Raw genomic sequence first — 14,663 nt, 5'->3', positions numbered from 1 at the left:
GCCTGAAAGCTGTTTCACATTTTCAAGCATATGTTATAATTAAATGTGTAGTATTTTGAATAGTTAGTGGTGCAGGATTGTACATGGCAATAGTGCCAACAGTAAACACAGTAATTTTGTAGGAATATGTGTATAGCCATTTAATAAAATCCATTCAAATCCCAAATCCTCATATGAGAGCTAGCCAGGAAGGCTTTAACGGTGTCATAATATAGATAAATGGCACTGGGAAGAGGATATTTGGAAAAAAATTGAAATGGGTTGAAATTACAACCAAGTAATCAGAATTAATATTTAGTATTAATTAGAATGACTTCAGTAGCAAAAAGCTAGAAATATCCAATTTGATTATAATATGAGCTTTAAATAAGACTCTTCTACAAGACTTGATGTTACAAACCAAAAGGTTGTTCTTTTTATTTGTGCAAACAGGTAAACAGGCATAAATCTCAATGGGAGAGGAAAACCAAACCTCTGTGGCTGAGTTTATTTTCCTGGGCCTTTCACAGGACTTGCAGACCCAGATCCTGCTGTTTGTTCTTTTTCTCATCATTTATCTTTTGACTGTGCTTGGGAACCTGCTCATCATCATTCTCATCTTCATGGACTCTCGACTTCACACTCCCATGTACTTTTTTCTTAGAAACCTCTCTTTCGCAGATCTCTGTTTCTCTACTAGCATCGTCCCTCAGGTGTTGGTCCATTTCCTGGTAAAGAGGAAAACGATTTCTTTTCTTGGGTGTATGGCACAAATAATTGTCTTCCTTCTGGCTGGGTGTACAGAGTGTGCACTGCTGGCAGTGATGTCTTATGACCGGTACGTGGCTGTCTGCAAGCCCCTGCACTACTCTAGCATCATGACCCAACAGGTGTGTCTCCAATTGGCCATTGGATCCTGGGCCAGTGGAGCACTCGTGTCTCTGGTGGATACCACCTTTACTTTCCAACTACCCTATCAAGGACAGAAGATTATTAATCACTACTTTTGTGAACCTCCTGCCCTCCTTAAGCTGGCTTCAGCAGATACTTACAGCACAGAAATGGCCATCTTTGCAATGGGCGTGGTCATCCTCTTAGCTCCTGTCTGCCTGATTCTGGTCTCCTACTGGAATATTATCTCCACTGTGATCCAGATGCAGTCTGGGGAGGGGAGGCTCAAGGCTTTCTCTACCTGTGGCTCCCATCTCATTGTTGTTGTCCTGTTCTATGGCTCAGGCATATTCGCCTACATGCGGCCAAACTCCAAGACCACAAAAGAGCAGGATAAAATGATCTCTGTGTTCTATACAGTGGTGACTCCAATGTTGAACCCCATAATTTATAGCCTGAGAAACAAGGATGTTAAAGGGGCTTTCAGAAAACTAGCTGGAAGAAAGTCCTTTTCTCAACAGCGGTGATCTAGGGTTTGACTTTTATATTTGTTTAGCTTAGTTTAGTATTAGTTTTTGAGAGAGAAAGAGAGTAGGAGCTGGTGGAATGGCAGTAGGAGAGGGAGAGGGACAAGCAGACACCCTGTTCAGTGGATAGCCTAGGAGGGGTACCATCCCAAGATCCTGAGATCATGATCTGAGCTGAAGTCAGCTGCTGAACTGATTGAGTCACTGAGGAGGCCCTAATTAATTAATTAATTAAATGGAGAGTGTGGATGAACAGGTAGCACAAGGCGAAGAGGGAGAGAGAAAGAGAATGTTTAAGCAGGCTCCATCCCTAGCATAGAGCTGATTGAGGGCTCCATCTCATGACACTGAAATCATGACCTGAACCAAAATCAAGAATCAGATGCTTGGGATCCCTGGGTGGCTCAGTGGTTTAGCGTCTGCCTTTGGCCCAGGGAGTGATCCTGGAGTCCTGGGATCGAGTCCTACATCAGGCTCCCTGCATGGAGCCTGCTTCTCCCTCTGCCTGTGTCTCTGCCTCTCTGTCTCTCTGCCTCTCATGAATAAATAAATAAAACCTTTAAAAAAAAAGAATCAGATGCTCAACTGGTGAGCCACTATGTTACTCTGGTAACATTCTTATAAGAGGTACAGGATTTTAGTAGACAGTTATGAATTAATTCAAGAAGCATAAAAGTGAAGACATGTTCTAAAAACCATGAATATGCACACTGAGCTAGAACACAGAGGAGAGAAATAAAAGGATAAAAAGTTTACGTTTTCCTGATTATAAAACACAAGTGCTATTTTGGAATTTGTGGGTTAATTCCGCTAATGTGGATATTTTTTCAACATGATACAACTGAATCTAAGGCTTAAACTGAATTATTTTGATATAACATCTAATATGACTGGCATACATGATTCTAACACCAAAGACATTTCCGGTTTAGATGTCCCACTCATACAAATCTAGGATTAGGCTCTGATAGAAACAACCAATATATCTGGAAGAGTCTTTAATATGGGATCATTCATGACTCAAAGTATTTCATCTTGTAAAATGCCACCAAGGGCAAAATACTTCCCAGTTCATGATATTTTCTCCTGAAAACTTCAAAAACAACAGTTTTTTTAATCTTGATATCCCAAATTTCATGCAAACACAAACTATAGGGTAAAAAGGAAATTTAACATTTAACTGAAACAAAGTTCTGAGGCTTAAACCAGTCCATAATATTTCTATTGAGTGATTATCCAGCATTTGCTTAAGATTATATACCTCTCAAAAAAAAAAAAAAGATTATATACCTCTCTACTATCTTGGATCATCCCCTTTCATTTATACAGCTGACAATCAAACAACATGTGCCAAACACTGCATATTGGAAAATCCATGTAACAACTTTTGAATCCCCTAAAACTTAGCTGCTAATAGCATTGTTCACTGGAAACCTTACCAATAAAATGAGCAGTCGATTAACACATATTTTGTATGTGTATTATATACTGTATTCATACAATAAAGTAAGCTAGAGAAAAGAAAATGTTATAAAGAAGATCATAGGAGAAAATACATTCACAGTACTGTACTATATTAAAAAAAACATGTATAAGTGGACCCATGCAGTCCAAATCTGCATTGTTCAAGGGTCAACTATCGATACTTTTTTGCTTTTACAAAGATCTTCCTACGGTAAGTCAAAATCAATGTTCCTGTATCTTGAACTCACGTTCTCTAGTTTGAGTCCTTTAGTCCTATAGGAAAATTTCATTTTCCTATTCCATGACCCTCTGAAGTCAGTTTCTGTATTGGCCCAAATTCAATTCTCACAGCCAACCACTCACTTGTTTCTTTAAAGTTCCTATATCTAACATGCTCAGGCACCCTGTCCTGTATTCATTCCGGTCATCCTCCTTTGAATGAGCTCATTTTATCCATTGAATCCCTCTTCCAAAAGCAAAAGAGAATTTAGGATTTTAGAAATTGGAATTTGCAAACCTGAGGCTGACCCTTCCATGGGCTTAGATGCCTAGAACCACATCTTAGTGTAACTCAACTTCTTTAGCATGGTCCTTCTGCATTCCATTTTAGGTTTCATGAATGCTTAGTACAAACAATCTGCCTGACAGCCACCTGCCTATTTTCCCCAAGCTTTTAATCAGTCACATGTTTAGAGGGGATTCAATGTAACTGTAAATTTTTTCTACAGTTACCATGGATATGAGTCCAGGAACAACAGATGTCAGGAGTCAGGAACTACTGACTCTGCTGTAGAAGACCTCCCCAGTGAAGTAATATCTAGTAGCTAAATTTCTTCTTTCTTTCATTCATGCATCCATGTATTTATTTAAAAACCGTTATGAGCTCTTTTTCATTTTCTCTCATCTGACTCTAATTGTATCCAAACTACCCAGAGCAATAGCTGACACATTATATGTTTCAATACACATTTTTGCATTTGTTACTATTTTTAAATTTACTGGAGCTGGACCACAATAGACAAATTCTAATCTGGGGTGTGAAGATCAGAGAAAACTTTGATATAAGCAGCATGTGCTACTTGTGTTATAGACAAGGACAAAACACTAATAGGTGAAAATGCTGATTAGGCTGCCCATGATGATCTAAATGATACTGTTTAAGCAACAGGAAGAAAAATAAGGAAATGTAAACTGAAAATTTGGACATTAACTTAGAGAAGTCTGGCCATGAAGAAGAAAGAAGAAAGAAGGTATGGCTGAGAAAGTTGAATTGTGAACTTTATAAAAAATTTTAGATTCCTTGGTCACTTTCCCCTTTTCGTTGAAGATTTTAACCCCGTAGGTCACTGTCACTTGCCCAACACACTACTCCTGTTATAGATCTTAGGTTTTCTAATTTTCACATAAAAAAATATTCAATGATTCTGCATTCACAGAATTCCTTGATCTTCATTCTTCCAATGAACTCAGCCATCCACACCATGGTCATATTTTTAATATTGCTATTGCCAATAGTTGCCATCCCCACTCCAAATTCTGAAACCACAGAATCCTGAGCAAAATAAAATGGTTACAGTTTTCAGGCACTAAGTTCTGAGATGGTTTTACTATACAGCAGTGGATAACCAAAATGCTGAGAGAATTATGCTGCCATTCATTCCATCAAAATAGATGGTGTTGGGACTTTTTCACACTACTAATAAAATCTATGACCTCTCTCAAAACAAAACAAACAAAAACGCTCAACACATGTTATCTCTCTTGCTATGGAGGGAGACAAGAAATAATCTGCCAGAAAGCTTCTAAAGAAAGTATTTCCTATATACACCCCAAAATAATAATAAAATAATATGTAGATAAGGGTTCTAGATTGCAAGTAGGAAAGACCCACTCTGAGTGATTTAAGTTAAAAGGAAAAATATTGAAAGAATGGTAATTCTGGTCCTGCAGCCAGAACCACAGGCCAAAATCAGATAGAATGGGTGTGATGACAGCCTCGCTGCCACTCAGCACTAGATGGCGCACGTCGCTCTGCCAACACCATCAGCCCAGGCTCCGCTGCTGGAGCTGCTGCTTCACTGAGGCTGGAAAGCTGCTTCACTGAGGCTGGAAATTGGCCCTTTGGTGCTTCCTCTGCCACTGAAAGAAAAAGACAAAGGAAATTGTGTGCTGACCAACACTAGGTCAGTCAGGTGATCCAGGAGAACAGCAATAGTGATCACGTGGGTAGTATGTGCTCTTGGGTTGATGTGATGGAGATAGCACTTTATCTTTGTAACCTCCCTCCCCTAAACCCATAACCTCAGTCGAATCATGAGAAGAACACCAGACAAATTCTAACAGGTCATCTTCCTATAAAATATGTGACTAGTACTCTTTAAATCTGGAATGGTCAGCAAAACACAAGTCTGAGAACCTGTCACAGCCAAGAGGAGCTTAAGGAGAGATGCCCAGTAAATGTAATATGGCATCCTATGTGGGATCCTGGATCAGAAAAGGGATATAAGGGAAAAGAGAAGAAAAGAAAAGATCGGGGGAACCTGAGTGGCCCAGTCAGTTAAGCGTCTGCCTTTGGCTCAGGTCATGATCTCGGGGTCTGGGACCAAGCCCCATGTGGGCCTCCCTGCTCAGTAGGGAGTCTGCTTCTCCCTCTACCCCTCCCCCCCCCCCACTCCTGCTGTCTCTCTCAAATGAATACATCAACTCTTTAAAGGAAAGAAAGAAATCCAAATGAAGTATGAATTTTGGTTAATACTGTATCAGTAGGGGGCTTGGTGGCTAAGTCACTTGGGTGTCTGACTCTTGGATTCAGCCCAGGTCATGATTTCGAGATGTTCAGGTGGTGGGATTATTCCCCACTTGGGGCTCCACACTCAGCCTGGAGGATGCTTGGGATTCTCTCTCTCCCTCCCCCTAGGCACTTCCCCCTGCTGTCTCTCTCTCAAAGAAAGAAAGAAAGAAAGAAATCTTAAAATCATGGGATATCAATGTTTATTTTCTTTTTTTTTAAGATTTTATTCATTTATTCATGAGAGACACACAGAGAGAGAGAGAGAGAGAGAGAGAGTGAGGCAGAGACACAGGCAGAGGGAGAAGCAGGCTCCATGGAGGGAGCCAGATGTGGGACTCGATCCCGGGTCTCCAGGATCAGGCCCTGGACTGAAGGCGGTGCCTAACCATTGAGCCACCTGGGTTGCCGTTGCCCTCAATGTTGATTTTCTTGATTGTAATAAATACAATAATAATAATAATGTAAGATGTCAGTAATAAGGGAAAGTGGCATATGAACACTCAGGGTGTACTCAGTTTCTATATGCCTAAAACTGACCTAAAAAAAAAAAGTTTATTTTTAAAAAACAACAGAGACGGCTTGTTCTTGCTTTTTCATGTCACTAGAGCTAATTCAGAGTGTATACTGCATGACTCCACCTTGCAAGCTAACCATAACCGCAGTGAAAACAAGAAACTGATTTCAGATGTATTCAGCTTGTAAGAAGGGAGACAGGCTCCAACTAGCCCAAGACACACAGAAGACCATAAATGTGGAAAGGCAACCCAAATGACCAGAAGCCAAAAACTGACATATGGCCATTACACATGGCCTGTGAAACCAAATACCGCTTCTCCTCTCCCTCTTCTCTCCTCTCACTCCATCCTTGCCCCCTCCCCTGTTTCATGCTTTCTCTCTCTCAAACAAAAAAAATAAAATCTTATAAAATATAGTGTCCTCTTCTGATTGTGTTTACTAATATAATGCACGGCTAGTACACTATCTGCCACAAATTAGATTCTCAACAAGAATTTGCTGAAAGAATATTAGTGTAGGAAACGTATTGTCTCAAGTCCAGTTTTCTCACCATTTTTAAAAAGGGTTATATTAATTTATTTTACATAGAGGCCAGAAGCAGGGGGAGTGGCAGTCAGAGAGGGAAGAGGCTCTCCACCCCTAGGATCACAGCCAGAGCCCAAGAAAGATACTAAATCAACTGAGCTACCCAGGTGCCCCTGTACTTTTTATTAAATAAATACAGATGGGTTCATATTGGAAGATCTTGTTTTCATGATGCTAGAAGGAAATGGAGTTTGTAGCAATCAATTGCATGCATCTCAAGGATCAAGTCCCAGAGAGCTTGAGAGTCCTTTACCTGAACCATGAACATCGTATATTGAGAGAAACCTTACAAGATTGTTCCATTAAAAAAATCTGGACCTTTAGTGAAGTGACTGCAACCAAAAATTATCTTGTTCAATTAGATAGCGGACTCAGGGCTTCAGGGTTTCATGAGGGCACATGGTCAGAAACCTCATATCTATGAGAGGTTGGAGAGAAGGGCTGGGCGTTCTCTGTCCTCCTTTGTGCCTCTTCCATTTCCCTGGTCTCACTGGGTTTTGAGCCTGTTTCCTGGCAATACTTGCAAGTTAAAATTTAAATTTTGCCTGGCTATGTTATTATGACTTTCATAAAGGTCAGCCTCATTAAAAAGAATTCATAGCACACACTCTACCCACAATCTTGAAAAATACCATTGAGTGAACAGCAGTGATCTGAGTAAGAAGTGATCTGAGCTTGGAGCTTAGCTTTGCCATATTTTAGTAGCAAAAAATTGGGGATGCTAATCTCCACCTTACAGTGTATTGTGGTGATGAGTGAGATGCTATGTATAATGTGCTTAAGACAGTAGGGAGCACAGAGGAGGTTAGAAAAAGCTCCTAGCAACCTTTTTGTTTTACGTTGGTGAACTCATGGTCTAGAGTTAAAGCTCCCTCCCTGGAGGCTCTCTGTGACTGATTCTGTTGAGTCTTCCCGTGGGCCTCAAGCCAGGACCTTCTTTTAGTGTTTACGCATTTTCTCTTCCTTTCTGCAATGTCATCCTCCCCCATAGCTTTAAGGATCATCCACCCAGAACAGACACAAAGCTTACACCTCTGGCCTCAGACACCAATAAGCTGCGGACCCCTGGTCCATCTGCCTATTTGATAATGCTTCTTGGATGACCCAGAGTTATCTCGTACTTAACAAGCCCAAACTGGATTCACTAGACTTCCGCCAGACTTTTTACTGGGATGGAAACCAGAATGAATGATTGAGTGAATCGATTAATCAGGGACCTCCATGTTTTATACATCCCAGTATATTTTCGAAATTCTGCCCTGTTTTTTGGTCCCAGGCTAATGGGGTGGTGGTGACGCGGAGAAGGTGAGGATTTGGGGCAGTTACAGGGGTGGGATGGGGGAAGCTAAGAATGCATGACAGGCTCTCCCTGCACCTCAACCTGACCTGCACCCTCACTGTGGCCTGCTGCCACCCACTCCCAGCCCCCTGGTTGGACAGCCTTCGACGGGTGGGTGGGGCCTAGGGAAGGGCGGGTCTGGAGATGGGGAGGGGCGGGACCTGGAGGTGGGGGCGGGGCCTGGAGATGGGGCGGGGCGGGGTCTGGGGAAGCCCCAGTCTTCTCAGGTGGACTGGGGCCGCGGGGGCCGCTGGGGGCTCCTTCCAGGGCTGGTGCGCGTGCGTGCGCCCGGGGGCGGGGGCGGGGCGCCTGGGCTTCTGGGACACGCGGGGCCCGGGCGGCGCGGAAGGGCGGGCTGTGCCCTGCTGCTTGGCACTGGCGCCCGGGCGGACGGAACGGAGCCCCTGCCGGGAGCCGCGCCCAGGGACCACCGGGTCGGTGGCGGTGAGGACGCGCTGTGCGGCACGGGGAGCCCCGCTGCGGCGCGTCCGCGGGTTGGGGCGCGCGCCCCGCAGTGTGCGCGGGACCCCGGGGGGCGCGGGCGGCGGGGAGGCGCGGGCTGCAGGAGGAGGGGTGCGCGCCGGAGCCCGGGGAGCCGCGTGCGGCACCGCCTCCTGCCCTGCTGCGGGGGCGGCCTGCGGCCTCGTGGCTGGGGGGTGCTTCGGGGCGGGGATGACGGGGCTGGATCCATGGACTGCAGACGCGGTGGGAAATCCGCATCCCAGCCGGCCTTCTTCCCGGTCCTTCCTGACCTCGCCGCCAGTGCGGACACTTCAAGGCGTCTTTCTCGGTTTCAGACGCGCCGCGTGCACAGGGCCCTCTGCGCCCCTCGCCCTGGCCAGGCGCGAAGGGGCTTACCTAGGCCACTACCTGTCAGCTCTTTCGTTGAAATTTAAACTTGCTCCACAAAACAACCCTCTCCACCCACGGAAAGTACCTTGCGCATAATTGGCACCTGTTGAGTCCTCGATGCTAGAAAATCCCTTGAACCTGTGGCCCCTGGTTCAGTGCCCTAGATTCCTGCCGCCTGCGCCTGTGGCGCCCTCCGTGTCCGTGGGCCTGGCTCGCCCTCGAAGCTCCCCCTCGCTCCTGCCACCGCCGTCCTGAGAGGCGGCCGTTCACTGCAGAGGTTAAACTCTGACCCTTCTCGACTTTGCTCGCTCCAGTGTTCATCGCTTACACAGCGCGAGGCTGCTCGCAGTCTCCGCCACACGCTGACCTTCTGTCGTCCAACTGCTCCTTTTCAGGAATCTTCACTGCAAGCAGGTCCTCCTGAACATCTCTGACCTTCAGGGTCTGTAAATATTGATACCGACTGAGTTATTAATTTATGTTTTTAATCTATATATTCCCAGTATATATTTTTTGTTTTTCTCACTTGCGGTTGACTGTTTAATCATCTCATTCTTCTTTACGTACTTAAACAAGTACGTATGTAAGGCGTCGACGTCGCCTAACAGTGGAACTTGATCTGTTCTCTATAGATTCTGATGTGTGATTTTGTTTTTTAAGATTTTATTTATTTATTCGTGAGAGGCAGAGAGAGAGAGAGAGGCAGAGGGAGAAGCAGGCTCCATGCAGGGAGCCCGACGTGGGACTCGATCCTGGACTCCAGGATCACGTCCTGGGGCAAAGGCAGGAGCTAAACCGCCGAGCCATCCAGGAATCCCCTAATTATTTTTTTTTTATTGGAGTTCAATTTGCCAACATATAGCGTAACACCCAATGCTCAGCCCATCAAGTGCCCCCCTCAATGCCCATCACCCAGTCACCCCCACCCCCCACCCACCTCCTTTTCCACCACCCCTTGTTCATCTCCCAGAGTTAGGAGTCTCTCATGTTCTGTCTCCCTCTCTGATATTTCCCTCTCATTTTCTCTCCTTTTCCCTTTATTACCTTTCACTGTTTTTTATATTCCCCAAATGAATGAGACCATATGTTTGTCCTTCTCCGATTGACTTACTTCACTCATGATGTGTGATGTTTTTATTGTTTTGAATTTGAGTGGTATTTAAGAAGCAAAGTTTAAATTTCAAATTAGTTAAGAATGTTTTTTCTGTTTCTATTAAATTCTAGTTTTCATTCTAATAATAAAGATGGCCTCTACCACTGGTAGATACTTTTTATTTGAGGATTTTTGTAACTTAAAATATAGTAGCTTTTGTAAACATTTTCAAAAGTGCTTGAGTAGAACTTACATTGTAGGGCCGCTTGGGTGGCTCAGTTGGTTAAGTGTCTGCCTTAAGCTCAGGTCATGATCCCAGGGTCCTGGGATGGAGCCCCATATGTGTTTCATTGCTTTGCAGGTAGCCTCCTTCTCCCTCTCCTTCTCTGCTACTCTTTCTGCTTGTTTTTTTTTTTTTTTAAAGATTTTATTTATTCATTAGAGACACAGAGAGAGAGAGAGAGAGAGAGAGGCAGAGACACAGGCAGAGGGAGAAGCAGGCTTCATGCAGGGAACCTGATGTGGGACTCAATCCTGGGTCTCCAGGATCAGGCCCTGGGCTGAAGGCAGCGCTAAACCGCTAAGCCACCAGGGCTGCCCGGTGCTCTTTCTGCCAAATAATTTAAAAAAAGAATCTTATTTTCAAAAGTGCTATCTCATTTTATATATCACACTTAAATACATTTTGCATATCTACTATCTTGTTACTTAATTTTAGTTTATCTTGCTAAGGATTTAGAAAGTTGCCATAATCTCTACTGTTTCTAGCATGTCATTGTTGATTTCATCTTTCGTTTTCTGAGGAATATGTGATAAATATATTCCAATTATATTATTTGGTACATTTAGCACGCCATATTTCAGCATAAATTGTACCTTTGGTCATTTAATGTTTTATTTTTGTCTGGTATAATGCATTTGTCCTTTTTAATTCATTATATTTCTGTGTATTGTTTATCCTTGGCTTTTGGAAGATCTCCCAGAGTAGATGCCCATTAGGAAACCAATCTACTGATACAACAGAAGTAGAAATTGGTATGACCCTCTGGAATAGTCACCCTAACGCTTAAGTATGAACAGAAAACTAAGAAAACTAAACTATTTATTTATAAATAAATAAAACTCACCTCTCTGTAGTAAGCCTGGGCATAGAAATGAGAGTGGGGTGGAACACTTGATTTTCATCATAAAAGTTCTCATATGCTTTTGATCATTTTTCTTTTTGCCATATGCATGGATCACTTTGAGTTGAAAAAATTTCTCTATAATTTTAATTTGCTTTACACCATAAAATGTTGTTTTCCCTTTACCTCAGCATTTCAGGAGAGACTGTTTTAGGTTTGTCTGTCATATCATTGGTTCAGTGAAGTGTCCCTTTTGTTCTTTACTCCTTCCAATCAAGGTTGTCAGTCTCTTAATCCATTTTGATATTTATCTTAATCTCCTCTTATTTTACCAAATGACTCCCTAATTCTGTTCCACAAATTTACCATGCATCCCTTTGAATATGAATACATCAGGCAAGTGTCTTTAATATCTTAAATAAAATTTTTATTTTATCATTTCAGATTTACAGAAAAATTGAGAATATAGTGCAAAGGATTCCCACATACCCCACACTCATTTCCCCTATTAGTAACAAATTAGTACAGTACATTTGTTGCAGTCAGTGAAATAATATAGACATGTTAACTGAAGTCCATATTTTAATCATACTTCTTTGATTTTTACCTAATGACCTTTATCTGATCCAGGATCCCACCCAGGATGCCACATTACATTAAGTTGTCATATGTCCTTAGGCTCCTCTTGGCTGTGACAGTTCTGAGACTTGCTTTTAATGACCTTCACAGTTTTGAGGAGTACTAGTCAGGTATAGTATGGGAAGCCCATCTATTAGCATTTGTCTGTTAGAATTTTTCTCATAATTAGACTGGGGTTATGGGTCTGGGAGGGGAAAATCACAGAGATAAAGTGCTGTTTCTACCACATCATCTCAAAGGTACATACTGCCAGCGTGACCTGTCATTATTAATATTAACTTTGATCACATGGCTGATAAATATTTTTCAGCTTTCTCCACTATAAATTTACTCTTTTCCCCTCCTCCATATATACTCTTCCGAAGGGATTCACTATGCAGAGCCCAAACTCAAGAGACAGAGTTATGCTCCACTTCCTGGAAGGCTGAGTATCGACATAAATATTTGGAATTCTTCTGCATGAGAGATTGGTCTATTCTTCCCTATTTATTGATTGATTCAGTCAGTCATATATATCTATATTGCTTATGAGTATTAATTTTATGATTTAGGTGATTGCTCATATTGTTTCAGTTTGGCCCCTGGGAGTTCTCTCACTTGACTCCTGGACGTATTTGACATGATCCAGGACATGTGTTTTTGTTTTTGAGCTCTTATTTAGTTTTTTTTTTTTTTTAAGATTTTATTTATTTATTCATGAGAGACACACACACACAGAGAGAGAGAGAGAGAGAGGCAGAGACACAGGTAGAAGGAGAAGCAGGCTCCATGCAGGGAGTCTGATGTGGGACTTGATCCTGGGTCTCCAGGATCAGGCCCTGGGCTGAAGGCAGTGCTAAACTGCTGAGCCACCCGGGCTGCCCTCTTACTTAGTTTCTAATACTTCAAGATGCTCCAGTGTATATCTTTTGCTCCAGTTCTAGAATAAGCCGTTTCTCTATAGAGCCTTGGTTCCTTGTATTGCATTAAAAACCGAAATCTGGGAACTAAGTGTTGTTGCTTCTGGGATGTTCTTGTTTCTAGGTCCACTCAGCTGACAGAGCAAGGAAATATATGTGTGTATACCAACCCCTGTATATACAAATATCTAGAAGTACTTCTGTATGCAACCACTTTTACCTGTATTAAGCTAAATATAGGTTCATATTGATATTTCCAACTCTAATTCATTACTGCCTGGGTCATTCTTATTTCCTTCCCTTGATTATCTGTAAACTACTGAAACATGGAGAAACCTGCCTCTCATCATCTGCGATCCACTTATTGTTCAGTATAGCAGTATCAGAATTGTTAACCTATACCTCCATAGGAATTAACTTTATCAACTAGAGTACAGTGCTACTGTATATTTTCCTCTGCCTTTAGTCTTACAGATTCCACTCATTTCCATACTTCTATTTTTTTCTTCAGAAAGTTGCACTCTAAAATGTTTTTTTCTGGGGATCCCTGGGTGGCGCAGCGGTTTGGCGCCTGCCTTTGGCCCAGGGTGCGATCCTGGAGACCCGGGATCGAATCCCATGTCGGGCTCCCGGTGCATGGAGCCTGCTTCTCCCTCTGCCTATGTCTCTGCCTCTCTCTCTCTCTCTCTCTCTCTCTCTCTGTGTGACTATCATAAATAAATAAAAATTTAAAAAAATATAAATATAAATATAAAAATAAAATGTTTTTTCCTTTGACTTTTTTGAGCATTGTGCATTTTTCCTTCTATACTGTCTTTTCATAGGTCTCCATATATTGTTCTCTCCCTCTGTCTACTAATCCATATTTGAATGTTGAGTGGTCTTTCAAGTAGACATTGCCAACAGATGAGGTCAGGAAATACTTTTGTGAACAAACTTTTGGCCAATCTGTAAGATCTGCTAATAAGCAGACCTATACATGTATAGATAATAGTCTATTGAGTGCTGTGTGTGGGTTTTTTAATGGTTGTTATATGATTCCAATAAAACACAATGGAAAGTATTGAAAATTGATACTTTGCCCATTGCTTCAGGCTTTTTTTTTTCCTAAACCTTTGATGCCTTTACCCATTTCTCCCACCTGCCACCCTTCTCCTCCAGCAAGCACCAATTTGTTTTTTGAGCTTGTCTTTTTGTTTGTTTTGTAAGATTACACACATAGGAGAGATCATACAGTATTTTTTTTCTCTGACTTTAGTTCACTTATCATAATGACCTCAAAGTTCATCCATGTTGTTGCCAGTGGTAAGATTTTATTCTTTTTATGGCTGAATAATATTTCTGTGAGTGTGTGTGTGTAGATAAAACATCTTTATCCATTTATCTCTTGATGGACACTTATGTTGTTTTTATATCTTGGCTATTGTAAATGTGCAATGAACTTGAGGGTGTGTATATCTTTCCCCATTAGTGTTTCCATTTTCTTTGGATAGATGCCTAGAAGTGGAGTTGCTGGATATAGGGTAGTTCTATTTTAATTTTTTAAGGATCCTCCATTCTGTTTTCCACAGTGATTGCACCAAGTGACACCACCATCAACAGAGCACAAGGGTTCTCTTTTCTCCACACCCTCAGCAACACTTGTTATGTCTTGTCTTTTTCATAATAATCATTCTAACAGTTATGGGGTGATACCTTATTGTGTTTTGATTTGCATATGCTTGATGATTATTGATGTTGAACATCTTTTTATATATCTGTTGGCCATCTGCATATCTTCTTTGGAAAAACATTCAAATCTCTTCTCTGGAAAAATAGTCAAATCTTATGTCTTTAAAACATTGTTTTTTGTTATTAAGTTGTGTGAGTTCTTTATATATTTTGGGTATTAATCTCTTATCAGATATATGATTTGCAAATATATCTGCAAATCAATCATGTGATATACCACATTAAGAAAATGA

At 42.0% G+C, this 14,663-nt stretch overlaps 2 protein-coding genes across 8 annotated transcripts in view; both read left to right on the top strand.

The window, feature by feature from the left end:
* Window positions 1–431: 431 nt before the first annotated feature.
* Window positions 432–1,457, top strand: LOC112926979 (olfactory receptor 2D3). Its single transcript, XM_026008121.2, has one exon. It carries the CDS (start codon window positions 453–455, stop codon window positions 1,395–1,397), a length of 945 nt encoding a protein of 314 aa, XP_025863906.2. The 5' UTR covers window positions 432–452; the 3' UTR covers window positions 1,398–1,457.
* Window positions 1,458–8,394: 6,937 nt separating this feature from the next.
* Window positions 8,395–14,663, top strand: part of ZNF215 (zinc finger protein 215) — a 29,578-nt gene continuing 23,309 nt past the window's right edge. For 2 of the 7 annotated variants that reach the window (XM_072725741.1, XM_072725736.1), the window contains exon 1: window positions 8,395–8,526. The gene's annotated coding sequence lies outside the window, so the exon portion shown is untranslated. Of the gene's footprint in view, window positions 8,537–9,325; window positions 9,387–14,663 lie in introns of those variants that run through there. The other 5 variants (XM_072725743.1, XM_072725740.1, XM_072725738.1 and 2 more) reach the window with 5 other exon arrangements.

The sequence above is a fragment of the Vulpes vulpes genome, chromosome 11 (genome assembly GCF_048418805.1).
Source record: "Vulpes vulpes isolate BD-2025 chromosome 11, VulVul3, whole genome shotgun sequence".
In the NCBI taxonomy this organism is placed as follows: Eukaryota; Metazoa; Chordata; class Mammalia; order Carnivora; family Canidae; genus Vulpes; species Vulpes vulpes.
The sequence above is the reverse complement of the archived record's forward strand: the minus strand, read 5'-3'. Positions and strand labels throughout refer to the sequence as shown.